The following is a 16,488-nucleotide window of genomic DNA, read 5'->3' on the forward strand; positions in this document are numbered from 1 at the left end:
GGTTTGCACTATTTCTAATCCCCTTAGCTTTTAAAATAACTACATTAATCATTATATCTATTACATATATTTTTTTTTAATGTTCGTGTCACGGGACGGCTAGCCGTTACATCCATACGGGTAGGCAGATGCAATCGACTGATCCACGAAGTAGGGGAACCACGAGGAAAAAAACCCTCAATTAAACACTACAGAAGACACGACATTTAATTAAGGTAAACCTTTGTCCCTTCACCTTGGTTGAATCCCTTCATGGGAGAACTTTGATAGGATACACTATTCGTCATATCTTAACTCGTAAGATAGAAAAAAAAAGGAAGCTATTTAAAATTGTCATTCTTTTTTCAAAATAAAAAAGTAACGTGGCTAAACACAACTAGTAGTCCTATATAATAATTTCTCTTTTTTCCCGGTTGAAAGACCAAAAATCAAAAGACGACGACAAGATAGTAGTAGTAAGAAAACATGTACGGACATAATATCCGCCGACGGCAAGGTCACGGCGGAAGTAGTAGTCGGAATGTAGAGTCATCGCTGCAAGTGATCGACGGCGCTGTAGTGAAAGCTCACACTGATCTTATCGCCGCCGGTGAAAGCGTGTCGGCATGGAGAGTGGGGCAGTCAGCGCTGGTGATATTGAAAGCTGTTTCGTTCGAATCGTTAGGGTTTTATATGCAAAATGTTCCTTCACTGTATCGGATTATGATCACTGAAGCAAAGGTAACTTTTCATTGTTTGATTACTTTTAGCAATGTCAATTATTATTATATCTTAGAATGAATTGCATTTTTGGTCCCTGTGTTATCACACATTTTGCAAGTATGATACAAACATGTGCAAAGTCACGAAACGCATACCTGTCATATCACACCTGTTGCAATTTTGGTCCAAACAGACGGATCCGTCTATTTTTACCGTTAAAGATATTATGTGCTCCTCACGTGAGGGGTAATACTGTCTTTTCATATAAACGAGGACGACTTTTGCAACTAACCAAAATATATATCATCATCATCAAATTACTATTTTATGTATTTTTGTGTATATTTATGTGTTTTTACATAATGATGTTTTTCATCAATTGAAGCTTAAAGATCAATCTTCTTCACAAGATATTGATGCTAATCGATCTTATGTTCAATCAAAATACAATCTTAGATCATCATCATCATAAAAAAACGGATTCAATTCAGGGGGATGGTTCAACCGGAATTTGGGGTAAAAACCCTAATTCTGCCGCAACTCAGCCCTTTCCAATTCCGGTCAGTTTCAAGCCAAATTCCGATCAATTATTTGATGGGGAGGGGGCGAATTTGGGTGGGGTTGGTCTGGGTTTGCTGAAAAAATCTCAGGTGGAAGCTTTGGATAGTTTTTTGGTTGAAAATTTGGGTAAAAACCATAATTCAGCAACCGCCGCTGTTCAGCTACCATCACCCACCTCTAGGCTGGTGGCCGGCCACCACGTGGGACCTGATGGTGCGTTTTTGGGGCTGGGTTTGGGTGTTCGATCGCTGGATTATCAAAAAACAGATTTGGAGGGGTTGCAATGTAATGAAACCGAAACCGTTAATTCTTGTGAGAATATTGTTACTCCTAGATCCTCAAATTTGGCCACCATTGAAAATATGGCTGATCATTGGGATAAAAATGTTGTTTTGGATGTTGATGATGATATATTGAAGAAGGAAACTTATATATTTATGTAATTTGATGACATATATAATTAGATACAGACATATATAAGTGATTTGATGATGATGATGATGATAATATATGCATTTGCAAGAATAGTCCTCGTTTATATGAAAAGACAAAGTTGCCCTTCACGTGAGAGGCATATGATGTCCTTAACGGTAGAAAATAGACGGATCCGTCTGTTTTGACCAAAATTGCAACATGTATGATATGACAAGGATGCATTTCGCGACTTTGCACATGTTTGTACCAAACTTGCAAAATGTGTGATAACACAGGGACCAAAAATGCAATTCGTTCTATATCTTATAATCACGCACTTTATATTTGCAATGGACAAAAAGAGGTAATGACTCTTTTGTTTTTCAATTAAGTTTTATTGTATTAGTTGTAAAGACATGTATATATATTTATATAGTGACTACTGACTAGTATGGTTCCCTGCTGTTAGCAGTACACATATTGAGTACTGCATAAGGTAATATAAATGTAATTTGAGATCTTTGCAGTTTTACCTAATGGCATGCAACGTATGTATTTCATATATCTTTCTAATGTATATATAGGGGAAAAGTTAGGTAAAGTATGCATTATCTATCTTAGGTAAAGCAGGGGGATTATGTAAAATTCATGGGGTATGTATGTTTATCAAATTCAAAGGTTTAATCTGTAACTTTTTATAATGGGGCCATACCTAAACTTTGGTAAAGTCTGCAGTACGGATCATTTTCCCGTATATATATTATTTATAAAATAATATGTGCATTAGCATAGTTTACCATATGTGGTAGCTGTGCAGAGCTACAATAATTAAGCTAGTTCACATACATGTATATGTGTATGTTTATATATCCATGTATGGCATGTACGATGGTGGAAGTTGTAGTCTCTATATTGGGTAGAGGTATTGACTATACATCTATACTGCGTCTTTGGCTAGATTGGGTATCGTTATTGTTCAATGGCGGAAATTAGGATTATTTGGTAGTTAAAGAGGATGCTGGCAAGTGGCATTGACAGGTGTGTGTTTTTAGTTTGTGCACTAATATAGGTTTTGTGTGGGTTTGAAAAAAAGTGAGGGTGCTTGAATTCAAGGACACAAACTAGAAGGGTAGGACTGGATCAATGGATGATCCATCCATAGCTCATCATGATTCTTTTCTTTAAAACTATTGTATCAGGATTAAGACCTATATCTTACATACCAAATGAGAGAACACAATCCAAAAGACTAGCCTAACGGGTGAGAGAGCCCATTTGGTATATAAACCCCACATTGGTTTCCCATACAACCGATGTGGGATAAGTCCCATACCTTGCAATGGTTTCGATCTGTAACAATCGTCCCCCCTTAGAGACCGACGTCCTCGTTGGTCACGGTTGGCACCCTTTTCCTTTTGGGTCCAAGCCACCACTCCATAGGCCACCACTCCGAGTTGGCTCTGATACCATTGTTACATAACAAAATGAGAGAACACAACCCAAAAAACTAGCCTGGGAGAGAGAGCCCATTTGGTATATAAACCCCACATTGGTTTCCCATACAACCGATGTGGGACAAGTCCCATACCTTGCAATGGTTTTGATCCGTAAAACTATATGATAGATGCTTTTATACAATGAAAATGAAATGACACGTGATAAGTCTTTTTAGTGATTTACTATTCAAACCATTCATAACATGGCAACTGTGCAATGCGATGACAACAAATAGTTTCCGATAGTCAAAATTGTTAATGCGATTGGTCAAAATTAGTATTATTGGATCGTGATTTGATGTTAGCCTTTTCTTCTTTGAGGTTCAGATAATCTATATATATATATATATTATTAGATTGCAAATATTTTGAATGGTGCCTTGCCCTTTCGTTTGAGAATTGCGAAAGCTGCATAAACATCTTGGCTTGCATTTTTTGGCTCATACTTCAATAATGATTGATTTTAGGAGCTCATCACTTCATGTAGTTTTTCATTTCATAAATTGCACACCAACAACACTCAATAAATCGATTTACTTCTCATGGAAAATCAGTAACACAATGAAAATCGTATGAGAAAAATAAACAACACTTGATTTACATCGTTTACATGGTTCAGGCAATAGGGTACTAACCTGGTCCACAGTCAGACCGGTGAGTCAAACTTATTACGCCAGACTCTTTTGAACCCCCTCTCTGCAATGGCGGCTTGTTTGTCTGGGTAACATTGTTGTGACAGCATGTTCAATGTAGACTACAACATTTGCAGTCAGTCTTTACACTAAAAGAGAAATTAATCAAGATTTTAGATTAGATACCGGAATAAAATAGTAGATGGTACAAAAATCATTTATTGTTTTGATTGCTTTAATACTTGTTTGTCTGTATTTATGTGGTGCTTAAATAAATCAAAAGTTTCTTGTGTTTGTTTCACCCTGGTTGATACAAAGTGAATAAAGATCCACAAAACAGAGGAAATAGGAAGCTGGATAAAAACATTACCAAAGCAAGAGAACTTTGACCATTTTTTAATGCAAACATGGTTGGCTTATTGTAACAATGTTGCACAAGTATGTATGTAACTTTACCTAATGTTCAGTTGATTTTGGTTCTGTAGGTCAACTCTTTTATACATTGCTTTGTTGGGGTTCAAAAGATCACATCACTACATGATTTAGAAATTGCTCTATGTGAAAGTGAGGGAATCAAGACCTTTGAAGAACTCCAGTTGGGACCTATGTTAAAGCATCCATTAGTGGTGCATTATTTTTCACTAGGACCTGATACCACAGAAATATTCAAGATTACATGTGAACAAGTTGTTTCTCATCTCAGTATGCTTCTTCGCAAAAGGAAAAAGATCACGGTTGATGACCTTATGGATCATATAGCCAAAAAACAGAAGCAAAGCCGAGAAAATCTTTGCATTAGAATACAAAGTCTGGGGTATGTATGTTATTGTTTACATAAAAGCTGAGTAAGAATATGACACAATGACGTGTTTATATCTCAATTATTTGACTTAACTCGTAATATGTAGAGTCTCTCTTTAGGCATTCTTAGCATAACTGAATCATTAGTTTTCAGTGTATGAGTGATTAATTATATTCGGTGAATGTCTTTATATCCCATGAAAACTACAGGATACCCCATTAAATAAGCCAAAATGTCAACCAAATGATCAACATTGTGTAATCAATGGTGGCTAGAGTCCACCAAACTATAACAGGTTATTTTCTTCTTTTAGGGATACATTTTAATATGTTTTAACACCGTAAAACTACCATTTGTTTTAGGATATATACATGCATCCCTAATCATCAGACCCATCCATGCATGCAATGGTGATAGAGACTAGGAAGTGATTTTTAGCACTAAAACATTTTTCAACGAGGGAGCATTGCAATTTTTATGGGAGGGAGGGCTATTAGTTTGTTGCATCTTTGCTTAAACATGCTTGGTTTTTTTTGACTAAGTTTGTTGCTAACGCTGAGTGTTAATGCTTTATACTGCTTATGTACATTTACAGTACGCACATCGGCAATATCATTCGTGGAAGAAGATCTGAATTTACTTTGCTAAAGAAATGTTCAGATGGGTTAGATGTAAAGGCAATTCTTGATGACAATGAGGATGATGGTGAAAACACACCACAAGATGATGACAATGATAAAAATAATGGAGTGCAGGATTCTCGCACATTTTTATGCCAAGCTGGAACTAGTTTTGACTCTTCAGCAGTGGCAAAAGAGCCACGCGTATCGTTGGATACTGAAATGGATTGTAGTTTATCTTTTCCTGACAGCAAAAGGTGCAATGAACCTGTTGTGTTATCTGAAGAGATGCATGCAAATAAATACTGCACGAAATTTGCAATTCATAAAGTACCTAAAAATTCGATGATTGGGATCAATCTTAAACCAGAGTATGGAAGAGGCGGTGTAGAAGAAGGATATATCGGTGATAATGTAGTTGATGGACATACATGGAGGTTCATCAAGATTTGGAGAGACACATGTGACAAAGAGAACGTGATTGAGGTTGTGATTGTTCTCTACTATATTACATCGTATTTGAGTCTATTAGCATGTCCATACGTACGTTCAAAATTAGAATGCAGAGCTCCTAGGGAACTATAGACAAAGACTTTAGGATAGGGAGTATGTGTGCTTACTTTTGAGGGCTTGGCAGACATTGATTATGATTTTATAAAATAGGGTCAACATAACTGGACTTGGAGGAGAAGTAGGTAAGATGTTGCTATGAGAAGTTGAGAACTGATAAAAATGTAATTACATAACGCAAGTATCTTTGAATTCACATTCGTTTGCCATACGACACCTCTAATTTACTATGTGAGTTTACATGCATTCTTATTTGAACTTTTGTTTGACAAATTCTTGCTGCCGTGCTTTTCGAGCATTAGTTTGACTTGAAAAAGAAATGTCCTTTATATTTGAAAATATTGTATATTCTAGCTGTCATTTGATATTATCTTCCCTATCCTGACTAAGATTAATCAAGACAGACAGATTTATCTATGTGAATCTTCCCTGCTTCAAATAATAGAATGCCACATTGACAAGGGAACTATTTTTTGTTTATATCTGTAACTAGTCAACGTGTGGAAATTTCTGGTATGATGAATTGTTTTCCCGTACACATCATATTCTTTTTGATGTAGGCAGTCTTCTTCTGCATGTGGTCTATGTTTTATGCTACACTAGTCCCATTTTTTAACCTATATCTTTTTCCTGTAGTCATTTTCCAAGATGCTTGACTTTTATATTGGTCCTATGAAACCGAAGACGAAGAATAAAGCTCTAAATAAAGTGATCAGATCATACCCAAATGTTGGATTGCTAAATGTTGCTGTAAGTTAATTATGGTCATTTTCGTACGTTTATATCATAGCAGTTTTTATCCTGAAATTTCTCTGCTTTCTGTGAACACACATGCTGGTTTTCCTTTTGTTACAGATTGCATCTATAAAGTTTGGTTTGTGGGATCATACGACTTCTGCTCATCAAAAAAACAGTAAAGAGGCACTGCAAAAGACCAGTTCTCCCACATGTGCTCTTGATATTAACATGGATGTTGGTATAGCTGAAAAGGAAGCTCCAGCTTCCAGCAAGCATGTTATGGAGGATTGCAGTTCGACTTTTCATGAAAACAAAAGGTCCAATGGTTGTGTTGTACCATTTGAAGGGAAAAAAATATCTGAAATTAGTTTTTGCACAACAATCGCAATTCATAGAACACCTAAAATGTGGATGGTTGGGATCAAGTTCAAACCAGAGTTTCAAAGTGTTGATTTTGAAACAGCATTTATAGATGATAATGCAGTAGATGGGTATACATGGAGGTTTATTCAGATCTGGAAAGACACTTGTGAAAAAGAAAATGTAGTTGAGGTATGTCGATGCTCTACATCATATTACATTGTTTCTCTCTCTTATCATATTATCTTTATCGTAACAAAGCATCTGCATTTAATCATTTAAAACACGAAAAGTCAAAATTTGTGGTATCTATGCTCTATTTTACACCAGTTCCATGTTATAATTTGTATTTTTTGCTTGTAGGCATTTAGCAAAATGCTTGCTTTTTATCATGGTCAAATGAAGCCAAAGAAGAAAACTAAAGCTCTAAGTCAAATGATTATGTCATATCCTTATGTTGGATTGCTCAATGTTGCTGTAAGTTGAATATGCCCATATGTATTCAACTATTTGACATCATGACAGAGTTGCTCTGTTTTGTACCTTACCTGTTTTTGACAGAGCTGCGCTGTTTTGTATGTTGCGTTTTTTCTTGACAGATTGCATCTATAAAGTTTGGTTTGTGGGATCGTATGAGTACCATCCCTCAAGCAAATAGAGGAGTACACGCAAATACAAACGAAAAGACATGTGCTGCTGATGCTAACATGGATGTGGAGCTAGCTGAAAAAGATGTTATAGTTGCCAATAAGGGTGAGTGTTGTCGTGGTAAGTTACTGGTGTTTTGTGCTAGTTACTTTCATATCCTTTATTCGGTCTATTTTTTTTCTTTTTGTTTTAAAGAGGTGTTTGGAATCGCGTCGAAACTGATTATGAGTATGATATATTTTTTGCTAGGGTAACTTTAATCAGATTTGGAAAAACTTGTAAGTTGTCAGAAAATTGATTAAAATTAGTTCTTAGTTTATTTAAGCTGACTGTAAGAATCTGATATTTGGCATCTCAAAAGGCTATATCTATTTCCAACAAACAACTAAATACCATGGAAAGTGGAAAACTTTCTATGACTTTTGTTTGAATAGGGACTTCTGTGTTTTGGTACGTCATTGAGAAAGTATTGTCATTCTTTTTCGTCGAAGGGTCGAAGCTCTTTTTCATTCATTCCGTGTACTTTCCAGGTGTTGCTCTTGAAGATATATTGCAGCATGTCAAGACATACTTTATGGTTTCTAATCATACTCTTGACAATATAAATTCTTACGCAAAAAAACTGTTGGTTTTGTTGAGGGAGGTCTACAAGCTAGAGTGTTCTCTAACTCAATGTTTTTCTGTTGACGACTTTGAGACTCTCGGTTTTGGAGACATCTTCACTTTCTTGGCTGAACATATTTCTCTACTACCTACCGCATGGCGAATTTGTCTCAGAACTGATGAGAAAACTGAGAAGCCTTCTGTAAGAGTTTGTATGAGCCAACGCTATCTGCTTAAATTCTTATCCGAAGCTGCTAACAGTTTAGAGGAAAATGAATTATTAAGCAAGCTAATGGTTTCTGAGTTATTGAGAATGCAGTTCCCTTCTGCTGGTCTTGTTTTGGTAGAAGACGATTTTACTGCAGATCTTCTGACTACCATGAGCAAAAATGGTGATAATGAGAGCTCAAGCATTGTGTTATTTTCTGCGAATTTGTCTAATTTTAGGGAAGAAAATTATTTTTCAGATACTCATGTTGGCACAAATGATGCAGTCGAACTGTTACTTGGAGCTCCAATGTTGGTAGATTTAACCTCATGGTCGTTGTGGGACTACAAATTTGCACCTTCGTTAGGTCCTCTTACGGAGTGGCTGTTGAGTGATTTGGCCACTAAGGAGCTGCTTTGTTTAGTAACAAAGGATGGGAAAGTTCTGCGCATTGATCATTCAGCTACCGTGGATTCATTTCTTGAAGCATTTCTTCACAGTTCTTGCAAAACAGCTGTAAGTCTTGTGTCTTTGATTGCATTATACGGAGGTGAGAGAAATGTACCACTGTCTCTTTTAAAATGCCATGCCAAGAATGCCTTTGAAGTCATGCTGAATGTTTCTTCAAAGAATGTTGTTCAATCAGTGCCTGTTGCATCAAGATTTGTTCTTGATTGTCTTTGTTCTTTGCCCAAAGAGTTCAGAAGTTTTGCAGCAGAATTATTGGTTTCTGCTTTACGTTCGATCATCAAAGATGCTACGATGTTGATTTTGAGTGAATGCAAATCTAAAGATGATCATCTGATGATCCATGAGCTTGGATTGTTGCTAGGCATAGTGGAATGGTTTGATAGTTATTGTTCATGTTTATCCGAATCCAAGAAATCGCTTGAAAATCATAGAGTTTCTTTAGAACGTGAAGCCAATCAGTCTCTTGAAATCAACCAACCTAATGATGACTGTAAAAGAGATCGTATGATGACTCAGAAGGTGCAGGTTGTTGATGACAGTTGTATTCCGCCAATGTTAGACCCTGAGAGTGAGGTTAATGCGGCTAATATTATCAAGTCTATCAGAATGGAAGAGTTTGGTTTAGACCCATATATTTCAGTCACAGAAAGTAGAGTTTTAGAGAAGCAACACGCTCGCTTAGGAAGAGCACTTCATTGTCTTTCAGAAGAGTTGTATTCTCAGGACTCGCATTTTCTCCTGGAGCTTGTAAGTTTTTATCTTTATCCTTTTCAAATCCTCTTTATATATATATATATGTATATGTTATATTGTGACATTGATGACATGTTTGTGTTATCTTTTATATATTTGTTTTTAGGTTCAAAATGCTGATGATAATGTGTATCCAAGAAAGGTGGAGCCTACTTTGACATTCATTCTTCAGGAAAAAAGTATTGTTGTCCTGAATAACGAGAATGGATTTTCTGCCGAGAACATCAGAGCACTTTGTGATGTTGGTAATTCTACAAAGAAGAATGCTAGTGCTGGGTACATTGGCAAGAAAGGCATCGGATTCAAATCAGTCTTCCGGGTCCGAAAATTGAGACAAACATTATTTGTTTTGCTATTTAGTTTCTGTGAGTCCTTGCAACATGTAAGATATACTGAAAACATCACTTTGATTGTTATGCAGGTAACTGATGCTCCCGAAATTCATTCTAATGGATTTCATATCAAGTTTGACTTAACCGAGGGTCAAATCGGTTTTGTTTTACCAACGATTGTGCCTCCTTGTGATATTGGCTTGTTCAGTAACTTGGTCTCATCCAGCATTACTGATCAAGGCAATCAGCAAAATTACAATACATGCATTGTTCTTCCCTTGAAGTCAAAGCTAACCGAAACTTCCACTCTTGAGAACATCACTTCCATGTTTTCAGATCTTCATCCATCTTTATTACTTTTTCTTCATCGTCTTGAATGTATCAAGTTTAGAAACATGATTAATGATTCATTTGTCATCATGAGGAAAGAAGCTGTAGGAAATGGATTAACCAATGTTTACACTGGGAGCAAAACACTGACTTGGTTAGTCGAGTCTCGAAAATTGCAGGTTAATGGTATACGCAATGATGTCAAAACCACTGAAATTTCGGTTGCATTTGCTCTTGATGTATTGAACAATGGTATTTACTCTCCGATACTAGATCAACAGTATGTTTTTGCATTTCTTCCTCTTCGGACGTATGGTTTAAAGTTCATCATTCAAGGTGATTTTATTCTTCCTTCTTCAAGGGAAGAGGTTGACGGTGACAGTCCATGGAACCAGTGGCTGTTATCAGAGTTTCCAAGCTTGTTTGTCAATTCAGAGAAGTCTTTCTGTAATCTTCCTAGTTTTAAGGATTGTCCTGGAAAGGGTGTTTCTGCCTTTATGAGCTATGTTCCGCTTGTAGGCGAAGTGCATGGTTTCTTTGCTATGCTTCCCAGAATGATTATGTCGAAGCTTTGCACATCTAATTGTTTACTTCTTGAAGGGAAAAATGACAAATGGGTCCCACCGTGTAGTGTTCTTAGAAACTGGAATGAACAAGTTCGTACTCTTTTGCCTGATAGCTTGATTCAGAAGCATCTTGGCCTTGGATACTTGAATAAGGAAATTATTTTACCAGATTCGCTTGCTAGGGCATTGGGTATCAAGAATTATGGGCCTAAAGTTTTGGTTCATATGTTATCTTCGCTATGCTGTACAAAAGACGGTTTAACATCAATGGGCCTTAACTGGCTATCATCTTTGCTTACTGAATTATATTCTGTGTCCCTTCAGAACTCTGTGGATTTTAAAGCTGGCTCTGATATTATAAATACCTTAAGAAAAACGCCTTTCATTCCTCTTTTAGATGGTTGTTATGGTTCGCTCGAAGAGGGTATGATCTGGATGAATCTGGATGGTTCATGGAGAAGCCTGGAAGCTTTCACACGATTGTTTGCCAATCTTAGAATTGTTGATCCTGCTCTTTTTGATGGCTCAATTACAGAGAACTTGGTTCAAATGCTTTCTAAATTTGGGGTACAAAGATTGTCTGCACATCAAGTAGTAAACTCACACATTTTGCCGGCTATTTGTGACAAAAAGAATACCGTGAATAATGATCTGATGACAGAGTACTTATCTTTCATAATGGTTCACCTACAATCTAGCTGCTCAGATTGTTGTAATGAGAGGGGGCATATAATTTCAGAGGTTTACAATAAAGCTTTTATTTTGACAAATCATGGTTTTGTTCTACCTTTTGAGGTGCCAATTCATTTCAATAATGATTTTGGGAATAACATTGATACGGGGAGGTTGATCAATGGCATTGATGTAAAATGGTATGAGGTTGATAAATCTTATTTGAAGTATCCAGCTGGTAAATCTATGCTTAAATGGAGGAAATTTTTGAAGGATTTAGAGGTCACCGATTTTGTCCAAACAGTTCAAGTTGAGAAAATGGTTCCTTTTTCTTCTCAGTTTGTTCTCACAAATATGATGTGGCAGAAAGTGACCATTCCACCTGGATCAACTGTCAGTGATTGGGAGTCTCAGGAGCTGGTTGATTTAGTCAAAAACGTGTCATTGAGCGGTGATTGTGATAAATGCAAGTATCTATTGGAAGTTCTTGATGAAAAGTGGGATGCCTATTTCAGTGATAAGGCTGTTGCTTATTGCAATATGGATGGAGAGCTTGAACCATTCAAGTCTTCACTAGTAAGTGCTCTCAATGATGTTCGGTGGGTGGCCTCTAGTTTGGATAATGGGTTTTACTATCCAAAAGACTTGTATTATGATTGTGAGACAGTGTGCTTGATTCTTGGTGATAATGCTCCTTATGCTGTCCCAAAGGTCTATTTACTTATCCTATCGAACTTTCTGCTACCTAGAAATAAGCTCTTTAAAGTTTTTTGCAGTTTGGTATATAAATTGTAAATGTTACTATTTACAAATTTAAAATAGATAATAAATCTAAAGAAAGCATGAAGAAGTTGGTGGTAAAAAAGACATATATGTTTTTGCACATTTAATAGTGTGAAATTATTTTCAATAGTTATAAATGTTTAAGGAACGGTTCATTTATACATAGTGTGTTTTCCCCCATTATGCAACAGATTCAAAGTGAGAAGTTAATTTCTAGTATTGGTTTCAAGAGAACTGTTACCCTTAACGATGCTTTATCTGTTCTGGAAATTTGGAAAAGATCTGCCACATCTTTCAAAGCTAGGTATTTTTCTGTAAGTCAAAAGATACTTTTATTTCTAGCCCAACGATCCTTCTGATGTGATGGCTTTTTACACCAGTGTATCGCAGATGTCCAGGTTCTATTCGTTTTTATGGAGCAAATTGTCTTCTTCAACCAAGATAAATATACCAAATTTACTCTGTGGGGCGTTTATATTTGTTCCTTTGTCCTCAGCTTCTTCAAGTGAAGTTGTGGCTGGTGTGCTTTTATCCCCAGAGGAAGTGTATTGGGATGATACTATGATCAACACACAATGTGAATTCAGCAAAATGTTAAGCAACTTATATCCAAGCCTCCATGACTTCTTTGTTAACAAATGTGGTGTCAAGGAGAACCCTCCAATTTTAAATTTTCTTTCCTTCTTATGTCACCTATCAACTGTAGATACTCCAATGAAGGCTGCCAAAAAGGTAACAACTAGAGGTTGCAATTGGGCTGGTCAAGCTATAACTGTTTAGGAGGTTTTTACACTTTGAAAGTACACTTTTGTTGACTTCTGACTCATTCTTTTTAGCATGTTTATACATGACCAATTCAACCAATACGTAACTAAATTGGTCAAAATTTCTAAGTGGTCATTTCACTCAATGCCAGTTTTAAATCTGGATTTGATCTTGACAGGTTTTTGATGTTTTTGTAATGTGGAGTGATGGCTTCAAATCTGGTGGTCTTAGTTTTGAGGATGTTGAAGCGTTGAAAAGTAATCTTGAAGAAAAGGAAATGAAGGTGCTTCCAACTGCCCGGGATGAATGGGTATCGCTACATCCATCATTTGGACTCGTATGTTGGTGTGATGATGAGAAGCTTTCTGATGAATTCGAGGAGCTGAACAATATCAATTTTTTTAGTTTATGTGAACTCACGGATGAAGAAAAAGCTATCCTTAAAGTGAAGGTTTCTGCTTTTATGAAAATGCTGAAAATCCCTGCTCTTTCAGAGGTTGTTTATCTTTCTTGTGTCTTTTATCTTGAGTTTAATATATTTTGTGACCAAGTTTCTCGTAGAGGTGGAAAGATGTGTGGGGGTCATAACAGGTGTTTCTTGGCACAAGGCAAAATGAGTCTGTTTACATGAAACCTATTTTCAAAACATATTCTATAAATAGTTTGTGATCTGAATATATGAATAGAACTAAAAGTTATTATTGCACGATAGTTGTAATTTGTTATGGATTAACAATACACTCAGGGTGTCTTTTGATCTGTTTAACTTGTATGACTTGATTATGTTTAGCCAAGTTTTTTGTTTTCTTTCATGTAAATTTTTAATGATGATGGTTCACCAGAATCTAGATGGGGTGTAATTCTTACATATACGTTGATGTGTTCAATCTTGTTCAAAACAAGTATTGGTTAACTAGAAAACGGGGTGTAATTCTTACATATACGTTGATGTGTTCAATCTTGTTCAAAACAAGTATTGGTTAACTAGAAAACGCCTTTCTTGCTTTTTCCGTTATTGAAAAAGATATCAAGCGTAACCCAGTTTATATTATCTACCGCAGATTGTTACTCGTGAAGCAATATATTATGGGCTGGCAGACAATAGCTATCAAACTTCGTTGGTGAGTTGGGTTCTTCCATATGCTCAGCGTTATATATCTAATGCTTATCCTCAAAGATATCTCCAACTCAAGCTGTCTGGATTTGAACAACTAAAGCGACTACACATTGTTGTCGTTGATAAGTTATTCTATAAAAACGTTATACGGCGATCAAAGTTGGCATCAAAGAAGAGACATGATATCAATTGCCTTCTTCAGGTATCATACTCCACATGTGTGTCAAAAGAGATAATACTAGTAGCCTTCCAACTATACGATCGGCACATTTACACCAAAAGTTTACAAAATAATGGATAATAAAAAGAAATAAGCCGTCTGCATTATGTTTTTTCTGGTCAAAATGTAAGTTTGTAATCTTCAAGTTTGACCTGAACTGTTTTCGTTTGAATACAATGCAGGATGAAATATTGTATATGACACATGAATCAGATTCTCATACAATATTCATGGAGCTTTGTCGTTTTCTGATGAATGGGAATACGGAGTTACACTTGGCAAATTTTCTTCACATGCTTACCACTATGACCGAATCGGGTTCCACAGAGGAACAAATAGAAGCTTTCGTCCTAAATAGTCAAAAGGTGCCAAAATTACTGGATGAAGAACCAGTATGGTCAATTCAACCTATAGGACCGATTACCTGTAATGTAGATAAATCACCTACACCCCGTATTACTGAAAAAATTGTCAAGCCCAGTTCATCCTCTCAAAGTAAAACGAACTGGCCACCATCTAGTTGGAAGACTGCCCCTAAGTTTACATCTTCATGCATGAATCGTCCAAAATTACAAGCTGATGCCAAATTTGATCTTAACGAGTGTAGCATAGAAGAACATGTAATGTCGACCGATCAGGTTGAAAATATACAAAGTTCCACGAGTTCAAACAATGAGGGTCATGGTGCCAAGGTGATTCTCAATGTTAAACCTGGTTTGGTCGACCAAGATGATTCTCCGAGTTTTAGTCAGAAGGGTCAGCTTTTGCATGGCACAGCCAATGTGCAACAAGCGTTTCTCACAGGGAGAAGAGGCGAGGAACTAGCATTCAACTATTACTCTAACAAAGTTGGTATCAAGGCTGTAAAATGGGTGAATGAAGTTAAGGAGACCGGGCTACCATATGACATTGAAGTTTATGATGATCACAAGAACCGAAAGGAATTTATTGAAGTTAAAACAACCGAATCTGCAACAAAGGACTGGTTTGAAATATCAGTTAAAGAGTGGGAGTTTGCAGTTAAAAAAGGTGAATCTTATAGCATAGCTCGTGTCGTTATGTCTGGTGACAACACAGCCAAAGTCTCTATATTTCAGAATCCAGCAAGGCTTTGTCAGATTGGCCAGCTTCAACTGGCTGTTTTGATGTCAAAGGAGCAGAAAGATGAGTTTGTTATTTGATGATGTACGTAGTTATTTCTAGATGTTCTTGCATATATCTACTGTTTCGTGTACGATGCTTGGATGTCTTCTTTTGTAATACATTGGATTCATCTGAGCATCTTTGTTTGTATGGCTTTATCTGTTTGTTGCTATATTTCCTAGTTCTCATTATAGCTCCTTCTTAACATATATATTTTATTTAATATATCTACCATCTACCAATATATATATATATATATATATATATAATATATATATATAACAATCAAATAAGAACAGTTTTAAAATAAGAACGGTGAGAACACCTTAAAAACATCATTTTGATGCGTTAAAAGTCCATAAAACTAACATAGTGCATAACTAATTATCTTTATTTAAGTGTTTAACAACAATTTGATTCATCAAAATCGAAAAAATCACGTTTTTTGTTGGATGCATCATTTTGATGATTATGCATCCAAGATGGATGCACAAAACAAAAAACATGATTATTTCGCTTTTGACGGATGAATGTGTTGTTAAACACTTAAATAAAGATAATTAGTTCTGCACTATGTTAGTTTTATGGACTTTTAATGCATCAAAATGATGTTTTTTAAGGTGTTCTCACCGTTCTTATTTTAAAACTGTTCTTACTGGAGTGTTACCATATATATATATATATAGAGAGAGAGTTTCCTTATTTTGAGAACCATTTTTTTTGTAAGAACCATAAGAACTCTTAGATAATATACTTGTTCACATGTTTTTTTTGCTCATTCACATGTGAAATGATATAAAAAAGTATGTTGTAGAAGAAACTTTTTTATGAAACCTTCAAAGTAGCTTTTTATGAACTTGTGAATGAATTTGTTCACATTTTCTGTTCACATGTGACAAACGGCTATATGTAAGGTTTTGAAAAAAATTTTCTTCTGCAACATATTTTTTTTATAATGTTTCACATGTGAATGAACAAAAAA

The 16,488-nt window shown here is 35.9% G+C and overlaps 1 protein-coding gene across 2 annotated transcripts; it reads left to right on the plus strand.

Annotated features, from left to right (window-relative positions):
• The first annotated feature begins 370 nt into the window (after positions 1–370).
• On the plus strand, positions 371–15,694 carry LOC122578255 (protein NO VEIN-like). Of its 2 annotated transcripts, XM_043750182.1 has the most exons (14): positions 371–720; positions 4,291–4,619; positions 5,203–5,436; positions 6,853–7,087; positions 7,259–7,372; positions 7,495–7,648; positions 8,074–9,572; positions 9,685–9,897; positions 10,000–12,189; positions 12,453–12,565; positions 12,642–12,993; positions 13,205–13,522; positions 14,088–14,345; positions 14,546–15,694. In XM_043750182.1, exons 1-14 carry the CDS (start codon positions 466–468, stop codon positions 15,542–15,544), a joined length of 7,263 nt encoding a protein of 2,420 aa, XP_043606117.1. In that variant the 5' UTR covers positions 371–465; the 3' UTR covers positions 15,545–15,694. The 2 variants fall into 2 exon arrangements, with proteins under 2 accessions (XP_043606117.1, XP_043606109.1); XM_043750174.1 differs by lacking the exons at positions 371–720; positions 4,291–4,619; positions 5,203–5,436 and adding an exon at positions 6,438–6,547 and having other exon boundaries at positions 6,653–7,087.
• The last annotated feature ends 794 nt before the right edge of the window (positions 15,695–16,488 follow it).

The sequence above is a fragment of the Erigeron canadensis genome, chromosome 1, assembly GCF_010389155.1.
Source record: "Erigeron canadensis isolate Cc75 chromosome 1, C_canadensis_v1, whole genome shotgun sequence".
NCBI lineage: Eukaryota > Viridiplantae > Streptophyta > Magnoliopsida > Asterales > Asteraceae > Erigeron > Erigeron canadensis.

What these genes read in the sequence shown, in the direction of transcription:
- LOC122578255 (XM_043750182.1), top strand. Translation starts at nt 466, where the DNA reads ATGTACGGACATAATATCCGCCGACGGCAAGGTCACGGCGGAAGTAGT. An exon ending in ATTAGAATACAAAGTCTGGG is followed by an intron (nt 4,620 to 5,202) that starts GTATGTATGTTA and finishes GTACATTTACAG; the next exon opens with TACGCACATCGGCAATATCA. An exon ending in CAATGAAGGCTGCCAAAAAG is followed by an intron (nt 12,994 to 13,204) that starts GTAACAACTAGA and finishes TGATCTTGACAG; the next exon opens with GTTTTTGATGTTTTTGTAAT.